The sequence below is a fragment of the Vipera ursinii genome (assembly GCF_947247035.1).
Source record: "Vipera ursinii genome assembly, chromosome: 3".
Lineage (NCBI taxonomy): Eukaryota > Metazoa > Chordata > Lepidosauria > Squamata > Viperidae > Vipera > Vipera ursinii.
In genome coordinates, this window is record NC_139516.1 from 164,496,599 (window position 1) to 164,517,081 (window position 20,483).

Here is a 20,483-nt window from a genome sequence, read left to right on the forward strand (position 1 = left end):
TTCAACAGTATTTTTTTTAAATGCCACAATTTGTGGATGTTTTGATGAAAGACTAGGACCATAGCATTGGATACTTTACAAAATTAACTCCAAGCTTTGCTGTCTGCTTTGCTTGCACAAGCTGAGTTGTACCTCTGAGTTGCTCTGATTGCCAAAGAAACTCTTTGGGAACCCCATACTTAATGTATTCTGTATATCTTTCTTTTTTGCATTTTCCACTTATCAGTATAAATGATAAGGATGTATTGTAACCCTAAAAAACCATAAAGTGCTTTAATTACATAATAAATAGTTGTTTACCATAGCACTGAACAGCTGATAGAGAAAATGAGGATGAACAGACTTCAATGGCAATAGCAATAGCAGTTAGACTTATATAAGTGCTTTACAGCCCTCTCTAAACAGTTTACAGAGTCAGTATATTGCCCCCAACAATCTGGGCCACTTTACCGACCTCGGAAGGATGGAGGGCTGAGTCAACCTTGAGCTGATGAGAATCAAACTGCCAAACTCTGGCAATCAGCAGTCAGAATTAGCCTGCAATGCTGCATTCTAACCAATGTGCCACCAGGCTGTTCAAAAATTATTTCATTAAGTTATAAGTATTCACTAACTGGAGTCTCTTACTGCTACTGTATTAAACAATCAGTAAGGATATAACATCAATTTCTCAATCTTAATTGCACACATAATCTTATTTCAGCATATTCTACAAACAGGAAAAGTATTTAGATGCTTTGCATGGCAGGGTATTATTACATTCAGTAATATGCTTTTTCAGTTAATAAATATCATTCCTGTATATGAATCATAATTCAGTTAAAAATGATAATTTGTTACACATTGATTAATTTAAATTATATTGTACTAGGAGAATGGTTGTCATTCCAAACTTTTATTGTCAAATTTGAAAATGTTCATATGTAGTCGAAGCATTGTTATATTTCCGCAACATATAATATGTTATATATATTATAGACTGATAAAAAACAAAGGTTATTCTGTTAAAAAATAACTCAACTCTTATTAAAAACATTTCTTTTATGAATATAAAAATATCAATGAAAGTAACATATATTTGTAGAATATACACATTTCAATATACAATTGTATTTTAACAAATATAATCTATGTCTTCTTTCTTTGAAGATAATTCATTAGTTGCTGTTTCCTATTCTTTTCTTCATAGGAGGAGCTGAATCCGATTCTTTTGAACTATGATTATATGAATAAATTAGTTTAAATATTATTAATAATTTAAATTTAGAATATTATGTATGCTTTTTATAATAGAAATATAGTTTGTAAATCATAAATGCATATCATTTATGCCAATAACTATGATGAACAAATATATCTTTCAAGTTTAATCTGCAAATGACATTGATCAGATTAAACATTTTGTAAAGGAGAAAAATAAATGATAAAGTACATAAGATTTTTATTTTTAAAAATAAGTAAAATTAACATGGATTCATTACATATTATTAGTCTTTATACTTTTTAGTATCTGTATATCCTACCATAGAACTTCATAGATCTAGATATAAACATACATCAAATTTGCAGGTTCACTTGTACAACCAACAAAGAATCTTAAAAAATACGAGGGCAATTCAGAAATAAATCTCCGTTTGGTTATCAATGACACTCGCAGATACAGAACTTTTATTATACATATAAGAAAACTACAACATTACATTACTTTTTTACTTAATCGCCATTCAAAAATTGAGGCACTTAACGTCTTACAAAGTTTGAAATTCCTTAGTAGTAGTTGCTCGGTGCCAAATCTGGGCTATAGGGGGTGTGTGATCAAAAACATCCTAATGGAACTGCTTCAAAACTTCTTGGGTGTGTCTAGCAGTGTGCGGGCGAGCATTAACGTGAACCAACATCATACTGGAAGTCAGCACGCCCCAACACTTGTTATGGATGGCCTGCCTGAGTTTTCGTAACATTTCACTGTAGACATCTGAACTGAGGGTCAAACCACGCTCCATGAACTTCACTAGTGGTACTTCTTTGCCATCTTTGCATTTGGTGGGATTTTCTATGGCACCACTTCCGGTGTGGCGTTGGTTCACAATAATGCTAACCTGCACACTGCTAGATGCACCCAAGAACTTCTGAAGTAGTTCTGTTGGGATGTTTTTGATCATCCCCATATCCCAGATTTGGCGCCGAATGACTACTACTAAGGAATTTCAAAACTTGTAAGATGTTATGACAAGTGCCTCAATTTGAATGGCGATTATATCAAAAAGTAATGTAATGTTGTAGTTTTCTAATGTGTATAATAAAAGTTCTGTATCTGCAAGTGTCGGTCATTGATAACCAAACAGACGTTTATTTCCGAATAAATACAGGCTGGATAAGGACTACTTCAGTACATAACTGCTGCTTTTCTAAGTTTCTAAAAAGAACATAAATTATTTTGGGGAGTCACTGTCACATATTATGAAGACTATATAGCTCTATTACAATTATCTTTTCAACATTAGAAGTTCTCGTTTACTTGTTATACTTCTGGAAGCCCATGATGGGCAAACTATGCTTTTGCATACCCATCTCAATGTCTACAAAATAATGATACAGGCAGTCCTTGACTTATGACTGCTCACTTAGAGGCCTTTTGAAGTTACCGTGGACTCTCCCCAAAAGCTGCTTGTGACCCAGTCCCAAAGCTTTGGCCCCTGCAGCATCCCCCTCAATTGTTTGCCCTTACGGGCAACTGCAGGGACAATGCAGTTCCCTTGCCTCTCTTCCCCCCATCCCCTCCACTGGATCCCCGCAGGCATTGGGCCTGCTTTCCACTACCACCCAGCCCCAACCCCCGACCTGATAGACAAACCTGTATGAACGTTTTGTTTCTCTTCCTGTTTTTGAATGGCTTGGAGCCTCCGACAAATCAAGCTCTTCTGAGGGGAGTGATGATTTGTTGCATTGACTTGAGGTCATATCTATGTAGATAAAACTTACTTTTAATTTTAGAATTTATGATACTAGATAGCTGCAAGTATCTGAGGGAGATGGGCAGTTCAAGAATAAATAGAATAGTGTGTATAAAGTTCTGCATATTCAAATATACCTGATTATGTACAACTGCACTTGATGCTAAAAGGTGGTATATTTATGTGAAACTGGCTTGGAAAATACCCCTTCATAAAATCAATCCATTACATTTATCTCTAACAACCGCGCCCAAGCTGGCCCATTCAGCTTTCTCCCTTCCCTGTCCTTTGTTCCTATTGATCATTCTGCATCATTTCATTTCCAATAAAGAAAAGATATGAGGTGGGAATTGCAGGCACCCCACTGGATCACGTAACTGTCAAGCAATAACATTAGATGTTAAGGTAAACAATGCCTCAGAGTCACCTGAAAAGCCCATACGTCGGAAACTTGACAGTAACACTTGTCAGGAAGTATTCACTTAACAATTGTTTTCAAACCGCTATCTCTTGAGTGTAAGTAGCATGGTGAATTGTAGAAATTGAAACAAGGCTTAGTTAGGCTCAAGCCCAGGCCCAGGGCACTGTCTTCCAGACTGCATGAGGAAGAGAACTGAACTTTGCCCTCTAAATTCCAATCAACCTTCTGAATTCCCATCTCCGGTAGGCCTCGGTTCCTTATACCAGGGGTAGGCAACCTCGGCTCTTTTATGATTCGTGGACTTCAACTCCCAGAATTCCTCAGTCAGTGCTGACTGAGGAATTTTGGGAGTTGAAGTCCACAAGTCATAAAAGAGCCGAGGTTGCCTACCCCTGCCTTATACTATGCTGCTCTATCTTGCCTAGTAAGGTTTTCTGACACTGTTTGTGTTAATGTTTTACGAGTAGCCTTTGACCTTACCAGCCTCAGAGACAGAGTGGAGGGTTAATTGTATTTTCCTTTATAACAATTTAATAGAAAAATTATATTACCCTTTTATGCATGTTTCCAGGTTAACTGTACATCACGACTTACTCTGGAAGATCATATAGTGGCCGTAACTAGGGGGGCTTTCGCCCAGGTTCGCCTGGTGCGCCAGTTGCGGCCCTATCTGGACCGGGATGCCCTGTGTACGGTCACTCATGCGCTCGTGACCTCTCGCCTGGACTACTGCAATGCTCTTTACATGGGGCTTCCCTTGAAGATCACTCGGAGGCTCCAACTGGTACAGAATGCGGCCGCGAGAGTTGTCTTGGGAGTTTCCCGGTACTCCCATGTTACACCTTTGCTCCGCGAGCTACATTGGTTACCAGTTGTCTTCCGGGTGAGGTTCAAGGTTTTGGTTATGATCTTTAAGTCCTTACATGGCATGGGTCCGGGATACCTCGGGGACCACCTGCTGCCGGTGTCAACTCCCCTCCGCCCTGTGCGTGCCCACAGAGAGGGCCTCCTTAGGGTGCCTCCAGTCAGGGAATGTCGACTGGTGGCCCCCAGGGGGAGGGCCTTCTCTGTGGGCGCTCCAGCATTATGGAACCAACTGCCAGTTGAGCTCCGGATGGCATCGGACCTTCGCTCCTTCCGGCGCGGCCTGAAGACCCACTTATTTGAATTAGCTGGTCTGGCCTGATGGGGTTAGGGTTTTTTAATGGGTTTTTTTATTGTTTTTATTGTTATTGTATTTTAATTGGGCATTGTTTAATTTCTTTTTAACTTCTGTATTGTTATTTATATATGCCCCGTTAACCACCCTGAGTCCTTCGGGAGAAATTGAATTAATAATAATAATAATAATAATAATAATAATAATAATAATAATAATAATAATAATAATATACAAATAACTATGAAACTGTGACAATGACAGTTCAATATATTTGATTTCACCCAAATCCAATACATATTTTAAAGTAAATCTCTAGCACTGAAAACCCATTTTTTAAAATACAAAACTATTTTATGGATTATATGGTAAAATAATTATCTTCTAATACTACCAAAAAAGAGGAACTATGGCTTTGATCCAAAGTTTTGTGGAACAAAAATAGTAAAACTATATGTTCCAGTAATTATTCTCCTCAATCTCAAAATCCTTCCACAAGTTTGGGAAAACACTCTGGCAAAAGTTACAATATAATGGGAACTGGCAAAAAATATATTTTTTGCTTCCCTTCCTCTCCAAATATCTCCAAGGAGTCCTTAACTTATGGCAGCAATTGGGACTGGAATTTCCACTGCTGATGCTGTCATAAAATGTGACTCCATTGCTTAGTGACTGCAATCCTTGGAGTCCCAGTTGGTATTATTAATCAAATTCCATGGCTATCAGATGAACAATCTCCTGTTGGTTTCCCTCAACCAAAGTTATAAAGTTATAAATCCCAAGCTGGCAGACCTGTAAATGGCTGCTATCAGGGGGTGCATGGGGATGCAGGGGAGGATTGGAGACAGTTTACAATGGTGTAGTGGAAGGACTCAGAAGAATGCAAGTGACTGTGCAGGAGGCGCGGTGCAGGTCCGAAAGGCTGCAAGGGCATGAGAGGTGCGGCTCAGGAAAAGTGCGAGAGAGTATGCAAGAGGTATGATGCAGGACGGAGACGGTATGTGAGTGGCCTGGGTGGCACAAGCACAGAGTGTCTGGGAAGGATGCATAAATTGGGAAGACTTACCCCATCACTTTCTAGGAAAGCCAGCAGGGAAGGTTGCAAATGATATTCTCATGATTATGGCATGCTACAACTAGCGATAAGTGCAAACTGGTTGCCAAGTATCCAAATCATGATCATGTGACCATGGACAGCCAGAACTTGAAGGATCAGTTGTTCAACACCACTGTTCAACAGTTGTTGAATGAATGGTTGTAGGTTGAGAACTACCTGTGATGCTCTCTTATCTAGAAGGACAGGAAGTCTTCAACTTACAACCACAAATTGGGCCCAAAATTTCTATTGCTAAAGAAATCAGTTGTTAAGTGAGTTTTGCTCCATTTTATGACATTTCTTGCCACAGTTGTTAAGTGAATCACTGCAGTTGTTAAGTTGGTAACACAGTTGTTTATTGAATCTGGCTTTCCCATTGACTTTGCTTGTCAGACGGTCACAAAAGAGGATCCTGTGACCCTGGGACACTGCATCTGTCATAAATACATGCCAACTGCCAAGCATCCAAATTCTGATCATGTGACCATGGGATTGCTGCAACGGCCGTGTGAAAAATGATCATAAGTCACTTTATTTAGTGCTGTTGCAATTTTGAACGGTCACCAAACAAATGGCTGAGGAGTACCTATATATGAATAGAAGGTCCTTTTTGATTCATTAAAACTTGGGGCCTAATTATACATGACTTTATTATTTATGTTTAGAAATTTATACTCCATTATATTTGAAAATAAGGTGTGCCAAAATGCCTTTTAGTAATATATGTGTGTGTCAATACACACATACCTAATTTCTGCTCTATTAATGCAAGTCTCTGTTCCTGCTCAGCAAGCTCTTCTTTCTTACTCTGCGTTTCTGAAGTATTAATTGACTGTAGTTGTTCTTCAAGTTCAGTCTTTACTTTAGAATGTTGGAAAAATGCTGTACGGTACTGCTGAAGGAGTTCTAATATATAAAGAGAAAAGATTTATATGTTAATAAAATACAACACTATAATCTGTAATAGTAATTAGCAGAAACAGTGAAGTCACTATGCATTGTCGTTAAATAAAAAGTATGGAACAATGCTTGATGAATAATTTTTTTTTTGCTAAATGTATACAAATTCAGTGTAAGAAAGTGCTTTATTTACCAGTGAGCTATCATGTGATGCTTGGATTCATTCTCCCCCTTCCTCCTTTAAATATAATTAAGCTAGAAATTCCTGCTTGAAGGAAGCTCATATCTTATAGGGCAGGGGTCTTCAAACTCGTCCCTTTTATGACTCATGGAATTCAACCCCCAGAATTCCTCAGCCAGGCACGCTGGCTGAGGAAAGTCCATGAGTCATAAAAGGGCTGAGTTTGAAGACCCCTGTTACAGAGAATGTGTGAAAGAGAGCAGGGTGGGGAGAGGGTGAAGTAACAATCGTAAAAACATCTTGTCCAAGACCTGGCACCTGACAAACCTTTCAACTTTATATTTCAATAATTGTATATAATCCTTGTTGCTTTCTTAAAATGCTTTTCTAAAAGTAGGAAAAAAAATCTACTAAATTAAGAGCAGTGGACTTCTTATTCTATATCAATGCATAGCAAAAATCAAAATAATTTTGTTCACCTATGATACAATAAAATGTACATTACTCTATAATGGTTTGGTTTTTTTAATAGCTGCAATGTGCATCATACTGGAAGCCAGCTAAAAACCTCTATTTCATTAGCTTAATATATAACAAGAGCAGCAGTAATTCGTTAAATCAATTTCTTAAAATCTAGCAGTAATTTTAATTGATTTCTTAAGGGAAACACTTAAGAAAATATTATGTAATAGCTGATTTCATTTATTAAATTCTGAATGCACCTATGTGTAGGTCGATAGCCTTGCAACGCGGTGGCAGAGGTGCTCCAAAAACCGTCCCCAGAAGCTTCTCTATAGGAGGGGCTTTATTCTGAAGGCCTCCAAACTTTCCATTATTGTGAATTCTGTACCCGTCTCTTGTTAATAAAGTTGGGCAACGCGTCATTTTCACAACCTATATATATATATATATATAAAGAAAGAATCTACTATCAAAATTCAGTATTTTATTGTTCAAAAGTAACTCTGCAAGCTTTTTCTGTGATCCTGTTAGAACAAACGCAAGCTGTATTTTTTTTTAAAAAAAGAATTGCTACATAAATGATATAGGATGAAATAGGAGTCTCTGTATGAACTCACTGGGCCCTGTAAGAACTCTTCCTCTATTATATACTTTATACAAATCCTGTTTGATTTAAAAGAGAGGTGCAAAAGCATGCTCCATTACCACCAGCAGCCTTTTTCTGCATCTGCCCATTCTACAACCTTCAGAATGAGCATGACCTCCCACCCCTACCCCAAATATCAAACTTGTGGACTATATTTGAAGACAATAAGTAACCTGAACACCTTCTAACGCTTTCGGTATTTGGGGAAGAAAAAATTGCCTTCCTCCTCCCACTTCTACAGTGCAGACACCTATTTTTCAGCTTCTTCCCTTCCAATCTCAGCTTCTGACAAGTCGGATTGGAAGCAGGCTATAGCTCTTTTTCCATGATCTTATCCTTTTTGTACACTAACCTTTCTGTTACATACAATGTGGAAATCTCACTCCAACTAACCAAGAGGCAAACCTATTCCTTCAGTCCTAAGCTTGGCCCTTCTCCTATAGCACATTGCAACCAGTCTAAGCACAAGGCACTTATAGTTGACAGTGAGGATAAGAATCCAAAGGATCTGAATTTCAACATGAATCCTGCATTCTTTTCAACATATTTTTATTCTTGAATTTGCTTCTCCCCTTATGCCAACTGTTTATAAAGGTTTCTCTTCAAATTTTCTGAGGAAGTGAAGCCTAGATGTACTATCTGTACTGAAAATACAAGAGCTCAACACTGGGTGGATTAAAAAATAAGCGTTTGGGAGGAAAGTTGGATGAAAAAAATGTGCTGAAAAGAACACATTTTACTGCAATAATTTATTTTAAATTAGGCTTGTTTCAGATTAGCTAAGATTCAGGTGAGCGTTTTTCTGTCAAGACTTAATTATGATAGGAACTGAAAGTCAAGTGGTCTCTCTTTTAATATCTAGGTAATCCTTGCTTAACAATGGTAATTCGGACCACCAACTGTTGCTAAGCAATATAATTTTAAAGTGTAATGTCACATGACTATGTCAATTTATAATCTCAGTTGCTCTTTCATTAAGCAAAACCGCTTAGCCATAGCATACTATGTGATCTCTTGCTGGCTTCCCCACAGATTTTGCTTTTTGGAAGCTGGCAGTGAATATCACAAATGGTAATCGTGGGACTGCAGGGACGCTGTGACAGCTGCAACTGCAAGGGCCCATCATAAGTACGCCAAGTTCAGCACCACTGTGGTCATGCAGTAAGGACAACATGTATTTGTTGATGATGCCCAATTGTACACTGTAATCCTAGAGAAGTCTTATCTCAGTATTTGATGGCTATTATTGTCTGGATAAAAAGTAAAGGTTTCCCGTCCAGTCATGTCCAACTCTAGGAAGCAGTGCTCATCTTAGTTTCTTAGCTGAGAGAACCACCGTTGTCCAAAAACATTTCCGTTGTCATGTGGCCAGCATGACTATAACTTGAGGTGCACAGAACGCCATTACCTTCCCACCAAAGTGGTACCTATTTATCTTCTTGCATTTATATGCTTTCAAACTGCTAGGTGAACAGGCGCTGAGGTAAGCAACAGGAGCTCACCCCGTCATGTGGCACTCAGGTCTCAAATCCGGGCTGTCAGTTTTCTAGCCAAGAATCTCTTTAACTACTGAGCCATCACACCCGATGGTCTTGACAGAACAGGCTTAACCTTAACAGGGAGCGTACATCATAGGAAGATCTACTACATAGTAGAAAATGGACATCACAAAATCAAACAAGCCCTTTAGGAAAGAAGGCCTTTATAAGTTTGTGACTAAAATATAAATGGAGCTTGACTAACCCTTTTTCTTTTTCAGTCACTCTTATGTATATAAAGTAATAAACAAAGCACCTTACAATTGTAATACACACCTCTTTTCTGTAGTGAGTGGCAGCATTCAAATTGTCAATAATAATTGTATTACCCAAGAGCATCTCAAACACTGTAAAGATATATGAAATATTAATACAGTATTTAGAATATAAACCAATACATAAACTGGGGTTTCTATTCACACCTATTTATTGTGAAACATCAATAGTGAATACAATGTTAACATCTTGATAGTTAACAGAATTACCTCTAAATTAGAAAGAAATTTTGTCAAGATAATCCAGGGTAAGAACAACTGCACTATGTGTAATAAGCATTGGATTCGATAGAGACCCCTTTGATAAACTACAGGTATTCAGAAACTGAATATTTGTATGTAAATTGAAGGCATGCATGCATGTGTATACTCATTTTGTGCCTTGTTCTCTAGTTGCTACATTCCAAGATGTCAGCTATGCAAAATTATGTAATATTTCATGCAGAAGCGCATGTAAAAGGTCACATTTGGAAGTTTATATAAAGGAGGGGTTTTTCCCCAATTAAAGTGGGGAAAAGCGGTGCTACTAGCTATTAGGGATATGTAAGCCTCACTATAAGAGGAATGTTTCAGCAAATAAAGCCATTTCAGCAGAAGTTCAGTGGTATTGGGAAGTAAATCCTCTGAACTGGAAGGGATTTGAGGTGTTGGAAGCCTATTTGGTCTGAAATACCTTGAATCACTTCCATATTGGAAAATTTATAGGAATTGCCCATTGTTCAGAGCAACATAATCTGGAGGGGGAACAGGAAGTTTGTGCGCTGCTCTGATGTAAGCCTGAGTTAGTTTTTTTGTTTTTCAGACTAACTTGTGTTTAAGATCTTAATTAAAAAAAGAAAAGGAAAGGGAGAAGAGAATGTAATACGTTTCTTATAAGAAAGGTGGGATAAATTAAAATTATTTATTTAATGCTAAAGAGAAACTTCTCAGTAGCAGTTACTAATAGCCAGATGGCATTATTATTTGATGGAGAAGAAGACTTTCCAAAGAATCAGTTTCTTCAAGCTCTTTCAATTACCAGCCTGGGATAACGGGTCAGGTATTGAAAGTACAGAGACCCAAATTAAAGTTTAAGTTCAAACATGGAAACTCTCAGTTATTCAGTCTTATCCCAACCTCCCTCACAGACTTGTTTTGTGGGATTAAAATGAAGAGTGACACCCACATAAACTCATGAGCTCATAAAGAAGTGGAATAAAAACCTAACAAACATTCTTTCTATGGTATTTACCCATTTGGCAACTCTCCTTGTGCTCTGGAAATATTAGCAAGTTCCTAGCAAATACAGGATTTCCAATAGGATTGAAACAGTTTCTTTCATGAGGTAAAGGTCTGCTTAAAACAAAGATATTCTTTCGTTATTGACTTTTGTCAGATAAATACAAAAACATTTGGCAACCATTTAGATATTAGTGTTGACTGCTAGCATACTAAAGAGAAGTTTGCATTTTAAATGTTACAATATACTTTACCATGTACAGGATTTGAAACAGAATATGAGATACAGTTGCAAGAAAAAGTATGTGAACCTTTGGGATTATGTGGTTTTTTGCATGAATTGGCCATAAAATGCGCTCTAAACGTCATGTAAGTCACAACAATAGAAAAACACAGTCTCCTTAAAATAATAGTACACAAACATTAGCTGTTGTCATGTTTTAATTGAAGATAAGATGGAAACATTCACAGTGCAGGATGGAAAAAGTATGTGAACCTTTGGACTTAATAACTGGTTGACTCTCCTTTGGCAGCAATAACCTCAACCAAACGTTTCCTGTAGTTGCAGATCAGACCTGCACAACGATCTGGAGTAATTTTGGACCACTCCTCTGCACAAAACTGTTTCAGTGTAGCAATATTCTTGGGATGTCTGGTGTGAATCGCTCTCTTAAGGTCATGCCACAGCATTTCAATCGGGTTGAGGTCGGGGACTCTGACTGGGCCACTCCAGAACGTGTATTCTGTTCTGTTGAAGCCATTGTTTTGTTGAATTACTTGTATGCTTTGGGTCATTGTCCTGTTGCATCACCCATCCTCTGCGGAGCTCCAGTGGCGGACAGATGGTCGTACGTTTTCCTGCAAAATGTCCTGATAAACTCTGGAATACATTTTCCCATCAATGACAACAATCCGTCCAGGCCCTGAGGCAGCAAAGCAGCCCCAAACCATGATGCTCCCTCTGCCATGTTTTACTTTGGGGATGAGGTTTTGATGTTGCTGTGCTGTGCCATTTTTTCTCCACACATAGTGTTGTGTGTTTTTCCCAGACAACTCAATTTTGGTTTCATTTGTCCACAGTATATTTTGCCAGTAATGCTGTGGAACATCCAGGTGCTCTTTTGCAAACTTCAAACATGGACAGATGAAACCAAAATTGAGTTGTCTGGGAAAAACACACAACACTATGTGTGGAGAAAAAATGGCACAGCATAGCAACATCAAAACCTCATCCCCAAAGTAAAACATGGCGGAGGGAGCATCATGGTTTGGGGCTGCTTTGCTGCCTCAGGGCCTGGACGGATTGTTGTCATTGATGGGAAAATATATTCCAGAGTTTATCAGGACATTTTGCAGGAAAACATACGACCATCTGTCCGCCACTGGAGCTCCGCAGAGGATGGGTGATGCAACAGGACAATGACCCAAAGCATACAAGTAATTCAACAAAACAATGGCTTCAACAGAACAGAATACACGTTCTGGAGTGGCCCAGTCAGAGTCCTGACCTCAACCCGATTGAAATGCTGTGGCATGACCTTAAGAGAGCGATTCACACCAGACATCCCAAGAATATTGCTACACTGAAACAGTTTTGTGCAGAGGAGTGGTCCAAAATTACTCCAGATCGTTGTGCAGGTCTGATCTGCAACTACAGGAAACGTTTGCTTGAGGTTATTGCTGCTAAAGGAGAGTCAACCAGTTATTAAATCCAAAGGTTCACATACTTTTTCCATCCTGCACTGTGAATGTTTCCATCTTATCTTCAATTAAAACAAGACAACAGCTAATGTTTGTGTACTATTATTTTAAGGAGACTGTGTTTTTCTATTGTTGTGACTTACATGACGTTTAGAGCGCATTTTATGGCCAATTCATGCAAAAAACCACATAATCCCAAAGGGTTCACATACTTTTTCTTGCAACTGTAAATTCATTCTTTCAGAAGTAAATAACCATTAGGAACTTAGGAAAACAAATCGGCAGCTATTATTTAACTACTCAGATGTAATGGCTAAAGTCCTGAGCTAAACTGGGAGGCTATGAGTTCTAGTCCTTCCTTAGGCATGAAAGCTAGCTAGGTGACTTTTGGGAAGCCCACCCCACCCCACAGGATTGTTGTTGTCAGGGAAATTAGAAGTAGAAACTATGTCTTGAGTTGACCAAAAATAAAGGCAGGGGGAAAAATCAATTAATAAATAAATAATTTTGTGCAGAGATGAAACCGAAAGTTTAGAGTTATTTGATGTACATGTAGCCCTTCAGTTACAAATGTAATGGAGCCTGCCCATTCCATTTGTAACTCAAGGATTCGTAGGAGTGAATGGCGTCCCTTGAATGCAATCACTCTGCTTTCATGCACTCATTCGTTAATCAAATGCGCAGATCATTAAGTGCAGTTAAGGTATTTCAGGGTGGGAAAGGCCATGGGAAGCTTAGTGATGGAACAGGCCCCCAAGGCCTCCTCGACCCACTGAGATACTCATACTTACCCCACTCCAATTCTGCCGTGCCGGACTCACTTTGCAAAGATCTTTCTCCTCTCTGCCATGGCCTTTGAGGGAGAGTCGGCCTGGAAATGCTTTTCGCGCCTAGAGTGAAAGGTTCTGGGGGTGGTGATGTCACACAACTTCAGCCACCCATTCTCTGCAAAAGAAGATAGTCGCCAGAAGCTTCCATTCTCTGAGGGGAAAGTGTTTGCTTCATTTGCCTGCCTATGGGGCAAAGCGTCCCACAGGCATGCAAATGCAGCTTCCATTCTCCAGGGGAAAAGTGTTTGTGATACCTGTGTGCTGCTTCTCTCCCCACAAACTCCTTTCTGCCTCTGCCGTGGCAGCGACGCTACATGCTTGCTAAAATCCTTCTGCTGGGAATGGAGAGAGATTCCATTGGGTCCCTTCCAAGAGGTGAGATGGACGGCGCAGTCCCTGAGATCTCTCTGCCATCTCCTGTCTACCCACCCCTGCATGGGGAAGTCCCTTTCGAGGTTTCGTTCTTGCCCTCAAACAATAAGGCTGGTGCACATGAGTGAGCAGCACACCCGGGCCATGGACAACATTGGTTCCTGCACCCGGCCAATTCCGATTCCACGGCGACTCTCTGGGCTCCGGCCATGGGAGTGAGGTTATGAAAGAGCTCCGTCCCCAGTGGAAGGATTTTAGTGAGCGTGGACAGTCCCTGCCACAGTGTAAAGGAGTTTAGGAGGGAAGGAGCAGTAAACAGGCATTGCAAACACTTTCCCTCCCGGAGAATGGAAGCTTCGTTTGCTTGCCTATGGGAGACTTTGCCCCACAGGCATGCAAATGAAGCAAACACTTTTCCCTCGGAGAATGGAAGCTTCTGATGGCCATCCTCTTTTGCAGAGAATGGATGGCTGAAGTCATGCGACATCATGGCCTGCAGAACCTTTCACTCTTGGAGCGAAAAGCTTTTGCAAGCTGGCTGGACCCTGGCAGTGACACAACTGGCTTGTAAATGCTTTTTGCGCTGGGAGGGAAATGTTCTGGGGGCCGTGATCTTGTGTGACTTCAGGTAGCCATTTTCTGCAAAAGCGGATGGGTGGCTGAAGTTGCGTTGATCACAGCCCCAGAACCTTTCACGCTTGGCGCAAAAATCCTTCCCAGGCTGATTCTCCTCTTCCTCAAAGGCAAATAAATCATGGCAGAGGGGAAACAGAACTTTGCAAGGCAAGTGATTCTGGCGCGGCAGGATGGGAATGGGAAACAGTTGTGGGGAGGGGGATATAGGGTGAATGTTGCAGAGCCTCTGTGATCATTTGTAAGGACGAACAATGTTGTGCTGCAACATTCTTAATTTCGGGGCTTGCTTATAAACATTAAGGGGCACTTATCACGTAACTTCAAACATGCGCTAAGTGAATGTTTGTAACTTGGGGATTACCTGTATTTATATATTTGAGGGAGTTTTAAAAGTAGGAATTTGGTTTCCACTAGGAGAGTTTTTATTCTCAAAATTCCTATGTGATAAAATGTTCAATGTAAATTTATAAAAATTATGAAATATATAGGTAATCCCCAGGTTGCAACAGCAATTAGGAATGGAATTTCTGACACTAAGCAATATAGTTGTAAAGCGCAAATATGGTATAAACATGATGTGTTTTAGGTAAAATTGTTCCCAGCTATCCTGGGATTTACATTTTAAAAGCAAGGTTTTTTTAATGCACTCTGAAAGAGCCTTGTAGTGCACCCAGAAGCAAGTCCTTCATTTTACCTTCCTCTTTTTTTTCTTTTCTTGATGAAGGACCTGCAAAAGGGAAAGTATGGCTCCTGTTACACTCAAAATAAGGGACGCGGTGGCTCAGTGGGTTAGGATGCTGAGCTTGTTGATCAGAAGGTCGGCAGTTTGGCGGGTCGAATCCCGAGTGCCACGTAACAGAGTGAGCACCTGTTACTCGTCCCAGCTTCTGCCAACCTAGCAGTTCGAAAGCACGTAAAAATGCAAGTAGAAAAATAGGGACCACTATGGTGGGAAGGTAACAGCGTTCCGTGCGCCTTTGGCGTCTAGTCATGCCGGCCACATGACCAGAGAGACGTCCTCATCTCTGTGGTCATGTGGAGATGAGCACGGCCCCTAGAGTAGGAAACGACTAGCATGTATGTGTGGGGGAACTTTTACCTTTACCTTTACCCTCAAAATAACCTATATTTAAGAGGTCGAACCTGGACTGGAGAATAATACTATCTATCTTGCATTTTGTTAAGAAGTTGATTAGGCTACTAATCAATAATTCATGCTACTAAAATAAGATTTAATCATTTTTTTATTATTCTAAAAATAGCCTGAAAAAGTAGAAATAAATTTCTGAGCTAGCACGCTTCCTGATCCCTTCTGACTCAGCTCTAGTTTTAAGCAAAAAAATAAACTAAAGTTGATAGAATCACAGAATTGGAAGGGACCATTTAAGCCAATCTCATTCTCAGTGCAGGAATACAAATTAATGATGTCCAATATTGTATATCACTTCCCATAACAGGGAAAAAAACTAAATAAAGTAATCTAAAGATGTTAGAATTGTAATTATTACATTTGGAAGTAAAATATTAATTAAATTTGGAAAAGAAAACAAAACTTTACCTGTTCCAATCTAGAAAATCGTTCTTATAAATAGAATCAAGAGGCAACACTTGTTGTGTACCTCGAGTCTGATCAAAGATACGACATGCAGCAGCTGTTGTCAAAGTGACTATACAATCCATATGACTTGCCAAATGCCAGGAAATCACCTTTGCTACTTCATCGTCTTCAATCTCTGCTAAGTGTGAAATCTTGCACAAAAAATAAGCAATGAATTAAAAATTAAGGGTTATTTTGTATGTGTAAAAGTAAGAACTTAGCCTTTCCATGTGCTTAATCTATTTGAGAGATTATGCAATCCTGTTTTGAGGCTAAACTTTATATGCTAGATCTCCCAACATCAAGAAAGAAATCTCGGAAGCCTTTACTGAAGAAAATTCTGACTTACAACAAAAAGTTGCATTTAATAAAATGTAAAAAGAATTGGTTATTCACACTTACAATTATGCAGTTTTTACTTAAGTACTGTGAAAGAAAAGTGACATCTTTACTTATCACTTTTTCACACAAGCACACATAGAGCCTTCAAGTCAATAATGACTCCTGCAGCTGCCAGGACATCCCTACAGTTTTCTCAGCAAGATTTTGCCATTGCTTTGCTTCCTAGGGATAAAAAGAATGACTGGCCCAGAGTCACCCAGCTGGCTTTGTACCTAAAGTAGGATTAATCTCCTGATTTCTACCCTGATGCCTCCACTAAACTGCTCGCTCCTATGATGGTATTATTACATATTAAAGCACACCTAATTAAAATATTGATAATAATACCCATTTCTGCTCTTTTCTTCATTTAGAATTGGCAGGCATGTATTATGATTCCCTAAAGCTGATAATATTGGGAAAAATAGTACTATTACTACTACTGCTACAACTACTGATAATAAAGCCTGAAAATATACAATAATGTGTATCTGAGAACAAAACCCACATCCCATACACATAGTATCACTGATGAGATTTAGATTTATCTGTATTTGTTGTTATGTTCACCAGCAACTCACTACTGCCTATTCTGTATTTGGGTTCTTATTGTATGTATTTCTATTTTTTCCAATTTCATCCATCCTGTTCTTTCAATAAAGCATTCAGATCTATGCACACACTATGCACTCTGCTTTATTGGAGGATAGGTGGGTTTGGCTGCATGTCAAGCTTCACACAGAGTAACGTGCAGTGAGGACAGAACAAAAGGAGAGAAAAATAAAAATAAAAAATATTAGTTTTTTTTAAAGAAAATTGAGAACAAACTGACCTTTCCCAAAATATCCTGATCACATTTGGGGTATTTGGAAAGTGTGCATATTCTTCTAGGTTGGTTCAATATTTCTTCCTTCTCAGCCTGCTTACGTATTATTGAGGATTGAATATGCTGCAGCTAAAAATTAAGACAGAATAACACTATGTACTATTATAGAAATGTACTTTACAACACATAGAAACAACTTACAAACATACAATTAATTTAAAGCTGTTATGACTTTTTATCTTACTTAAGCAAGCTTCCACTGGACAGTAGTAAAAATCACTGCTGTTTCTTAAAACAGCGAGGAAAAGTAGGAATTGATACTAAATATAGTTCACATTGATATTATTTTATCAACGAACTGGTAGCCATGGAATTGGGAATGTACTTCCCTTTTGCTTTTTAAACTACTCTTAGAAATTGGTTTTACATTCTGAAAATGAAATCAAAGTGTTAGATTCAATCAGATAAAGGAATTACAACAAAAAAGTCAAAAGCTGGAGCAAAGCGAAATGTGCAAGGTGCATAAATAGACCATAATGAAAACAAATTACATGAGGTATCATTTATGATCTGTAAGTGAATCTAGGAATTCTTCCATCCTGGAATATAAGCAAATTACAGTATTAACACAGAAATAGGAAAGTTGCAATCTTATGTACGCTTACCTGAAACTAAACCCCGCATTATATTTGACAATTATTTTTAAATTGATTTACATAGTGTACCTATTTTGATGGGTGAGTTGGTGCATTTAGGTCAGTGCTGACTTCTGCTAACTGTTTGGACAAGCCCTGCAGTTTTCTTAGCAAGTTTGTTACTGCTTGCTTCCTAGGACTGAGTGTGATTGGCCCAAACTCACTCAGCTGGCTTTGTGCATATGATGAGACTAGAACTAAGTCTCCCAGGTTCTAGCCTAATACCTTAAGCCAGGGGTCTTCAAACTTGGCAACTTTAAAGACTTGTGCACTTCAACTCCCAGAATTCCTCAGCCAGCCAGGAATTCTGGGAGTTGATATCCACAAGTCTTAAAAAGTTGCCAAGTTTGAAGACTTCTGCCTTAAGCACTAACCAAACTGACCCTCTTGGATGAGCAGTCTAGTTTTAAAGATACAGTACTCTATCAAGGGCCAACAGACGTGCAACCTAACAGAGATAAGGTATTATGCACTTTCCATATTCAGGTTAACTTCTTATTAAACACTGTTCTTTCATGTTAAATAATGTAAAGGTGGTCCTTAACTTTGTTGGTCCTTAGTTGGATAGTTCAAAGTTACAATGGACCTCCTTGACAGTAGTTATGATCCTGTTCTGAAGTTCCAATGGCTGGGCCCTTCCCGCAGGACCATGCCTGCACTTTGGGAGCCTGGCAACCACTTTGCATTTATGGCCATTGCAATCTCCCCAATCACACTACTGTGTTTTGTAACGTTTTTGCCCAAACCCAGTATTTATTTCCAATTTTTTGCAAACCCAGCTCATTACGAACCACTGGTTTGCTTTATGACCAGGGCATGCTTAATGACTGTGGTGGCCACTTTATGACTATGGCATTCATGTAATGACTGCTGCAAAAAAAGGTCATAAAATGGGGTCGGCAATATGGGTGACGTGTCTTACAACTGTGTTGGGCAGTCAAGGACTACATGTATTAAAGTCAGGCCACTTTGTCTGTATAAAAGAACGAGAAGCCTATTATGTCTCTTCGGATATAATTACCCTACATGAAGGTTGTGATGGTTAAAAATGAATGAAAATTAAGACCATACCACATTGGCCTCAGGTATGTCAATCTGATGTGTTTTCAGTTTATGTTTGAGCTGTAACTTCTTTATTTTAGCTTCCTGTAGTTTGCCTGGAAAATAAATCAGCATAACAAGTTGGACTAAGTTGAGTTGAATTCGTTGCTTAGTGAAAGTAGCATCAGAGAAAAACTAAACTAATGTTTTTAAGCCAGAGGTTTAAAATGGAATTTTATTGCTTTTTTCAATATTAATGCAGGGACTCTTTAATCATATTTTTATTACTATTTTATTTAGATCTAAATTCATCACTTAAATGTTTTGCCCTTTATTTGCTACTTTAATGCATGCTGCAGTATGAGATGTTTATGTAGTTGGGAAATTGACCCTGAGAAATATTTCACACATCATGGAGGCATAGCATTTAAAGTAATCACTAGAATGTAAACAGACTTAGATTAAGAAGGAGCAAATTTATAAGAAGCTGGAAAAATAACAGCCAGATATATTGTGAAAAACAGACATTTCACTCCCCCTACCCCAAAAGCTGTTTTTGTGTGTGCTTATGAGATGAACTGGCCATATCTATATTAGGTAGATGCTCAAATAAATTACACAGAGCAGCTACTGTGTTTAATAACAGTTCTAAAATTTACATGGAATATTACTACTGTGGAACTGAAGGATATTTTATTTTGTTGAATGCGAAGTTAGCCAGTGTGTCTACTGTTTTAGTTTGCATGCCCCCACTAAGAACATTTCTGAAATATTCCAGAGATGTTTTTTCAACACTGTATTTTACAAACCCTCAACTGATAATTCTTTTTCCTGGTTTGGGGGATCAACTGTGGTTCCTCAGTTAATCCAACTCCGACTTCATCATATTCAAGTAATTATCATTTTGGAATTTAAAAACAATAAATTAGCTAATTTTAGATGGTATGTGAATTTCATAAATCTAATGATATTACTTCATAACAGATCTTACTTTTGTGAAGTATTTTAAGAAGGATGAAAAAAGAAAGGAATTATTTAATATTTTACTTATGGAATGTCTGTGGATTCATTATTCTGGTCTGGCATGGAAAAAGCAGCTACCAAGACTGAGCCACACAGAGCTGGGGATATTCCAGCTCTAACCTTGGATGGCAAAGCATTCCCCCTTTCTAGACTATCATGCAATCTGAAAGTCTTCCTGGATTCAGAGTTCCTACTTGAAGAGCAGGTGTCAGCTGTGGCCAGGAAGACCTTCAACTCTACCTAGTGTTCCAGTTGCGCCATTTCCTAGATTGGGGGCCCTCATGACCTAGTCACCTTACAGCTTGATTACTATTACTGCAACACATTCTATATGGGACAGTTTTTGAGGACCACCCAGAAGAAATAACTGAGTCAGACTGTTATCTATTTTTGAAAAACTTCTATAAGCATTATTAAAAAGAACTATACATATGCATCACTAATTTCAGAATAAGCAATTGTATGCAAAGAAAAAAAAATAGAAGTGGTATAAATCAAACAAAACATACAGTAATATAAGTAATTTATACA

The 20,483-nt window shown here is 38.6% G+C and overlaps 1 protein-coding gene across 1 annotated transcript in view; it reads right to left on the reverse strand.

Moving 5' to 3' along the window:
- Window positions 1–876: 876 nt before the first annotated feature.
- Window positions 877–20,483, reverse strand: part of SMCHD1 (structural maintenance of chromosomes flexible hinge domain containing 1) — a 90,112-nt gene continuing 70,505 nt past the window's right edge. The window contains exons 35-43 of the mRNA XM_083360311.1: window positions 18,960–19,045; window positions 17,200–17,322; window positions 15,948–16,138; window positions 10,864–10,967; window positions 9,634–9,704; window positions 7,434–7,605; window positions 6,378–6,536; window positions 2,855–2,963; window positions 877–1,215 (exon numbers count right to left, since the gene is read on the reverse strand). Coding sequence (XP_083216437.1) covers window positions 1,158–1,215; window positions 2,855–2,963; window positions 6,378–6,536; window positions 7,434–7,605; window positions 9,634–9,704; window positions 10,864–10,967; window positions 15,948–16,138; window positions 17,200–17,322; window positions 18,960–19,045 — 1,073 coding nt within the window. The 3' untranslated portion in view covers window positions 877–1,157. The remainder of the gene's footprint in view (window positions 1,216–2,854; window positions 2,964–6,377; window positions 6,537–7,433; window positions 7,606–9,633; window positions 9,705–10,863; window positions 10,968–15,947; window positions 16,139–17,199; window positions 17,323–18,959; window positions 19,046–20,483) is intronic.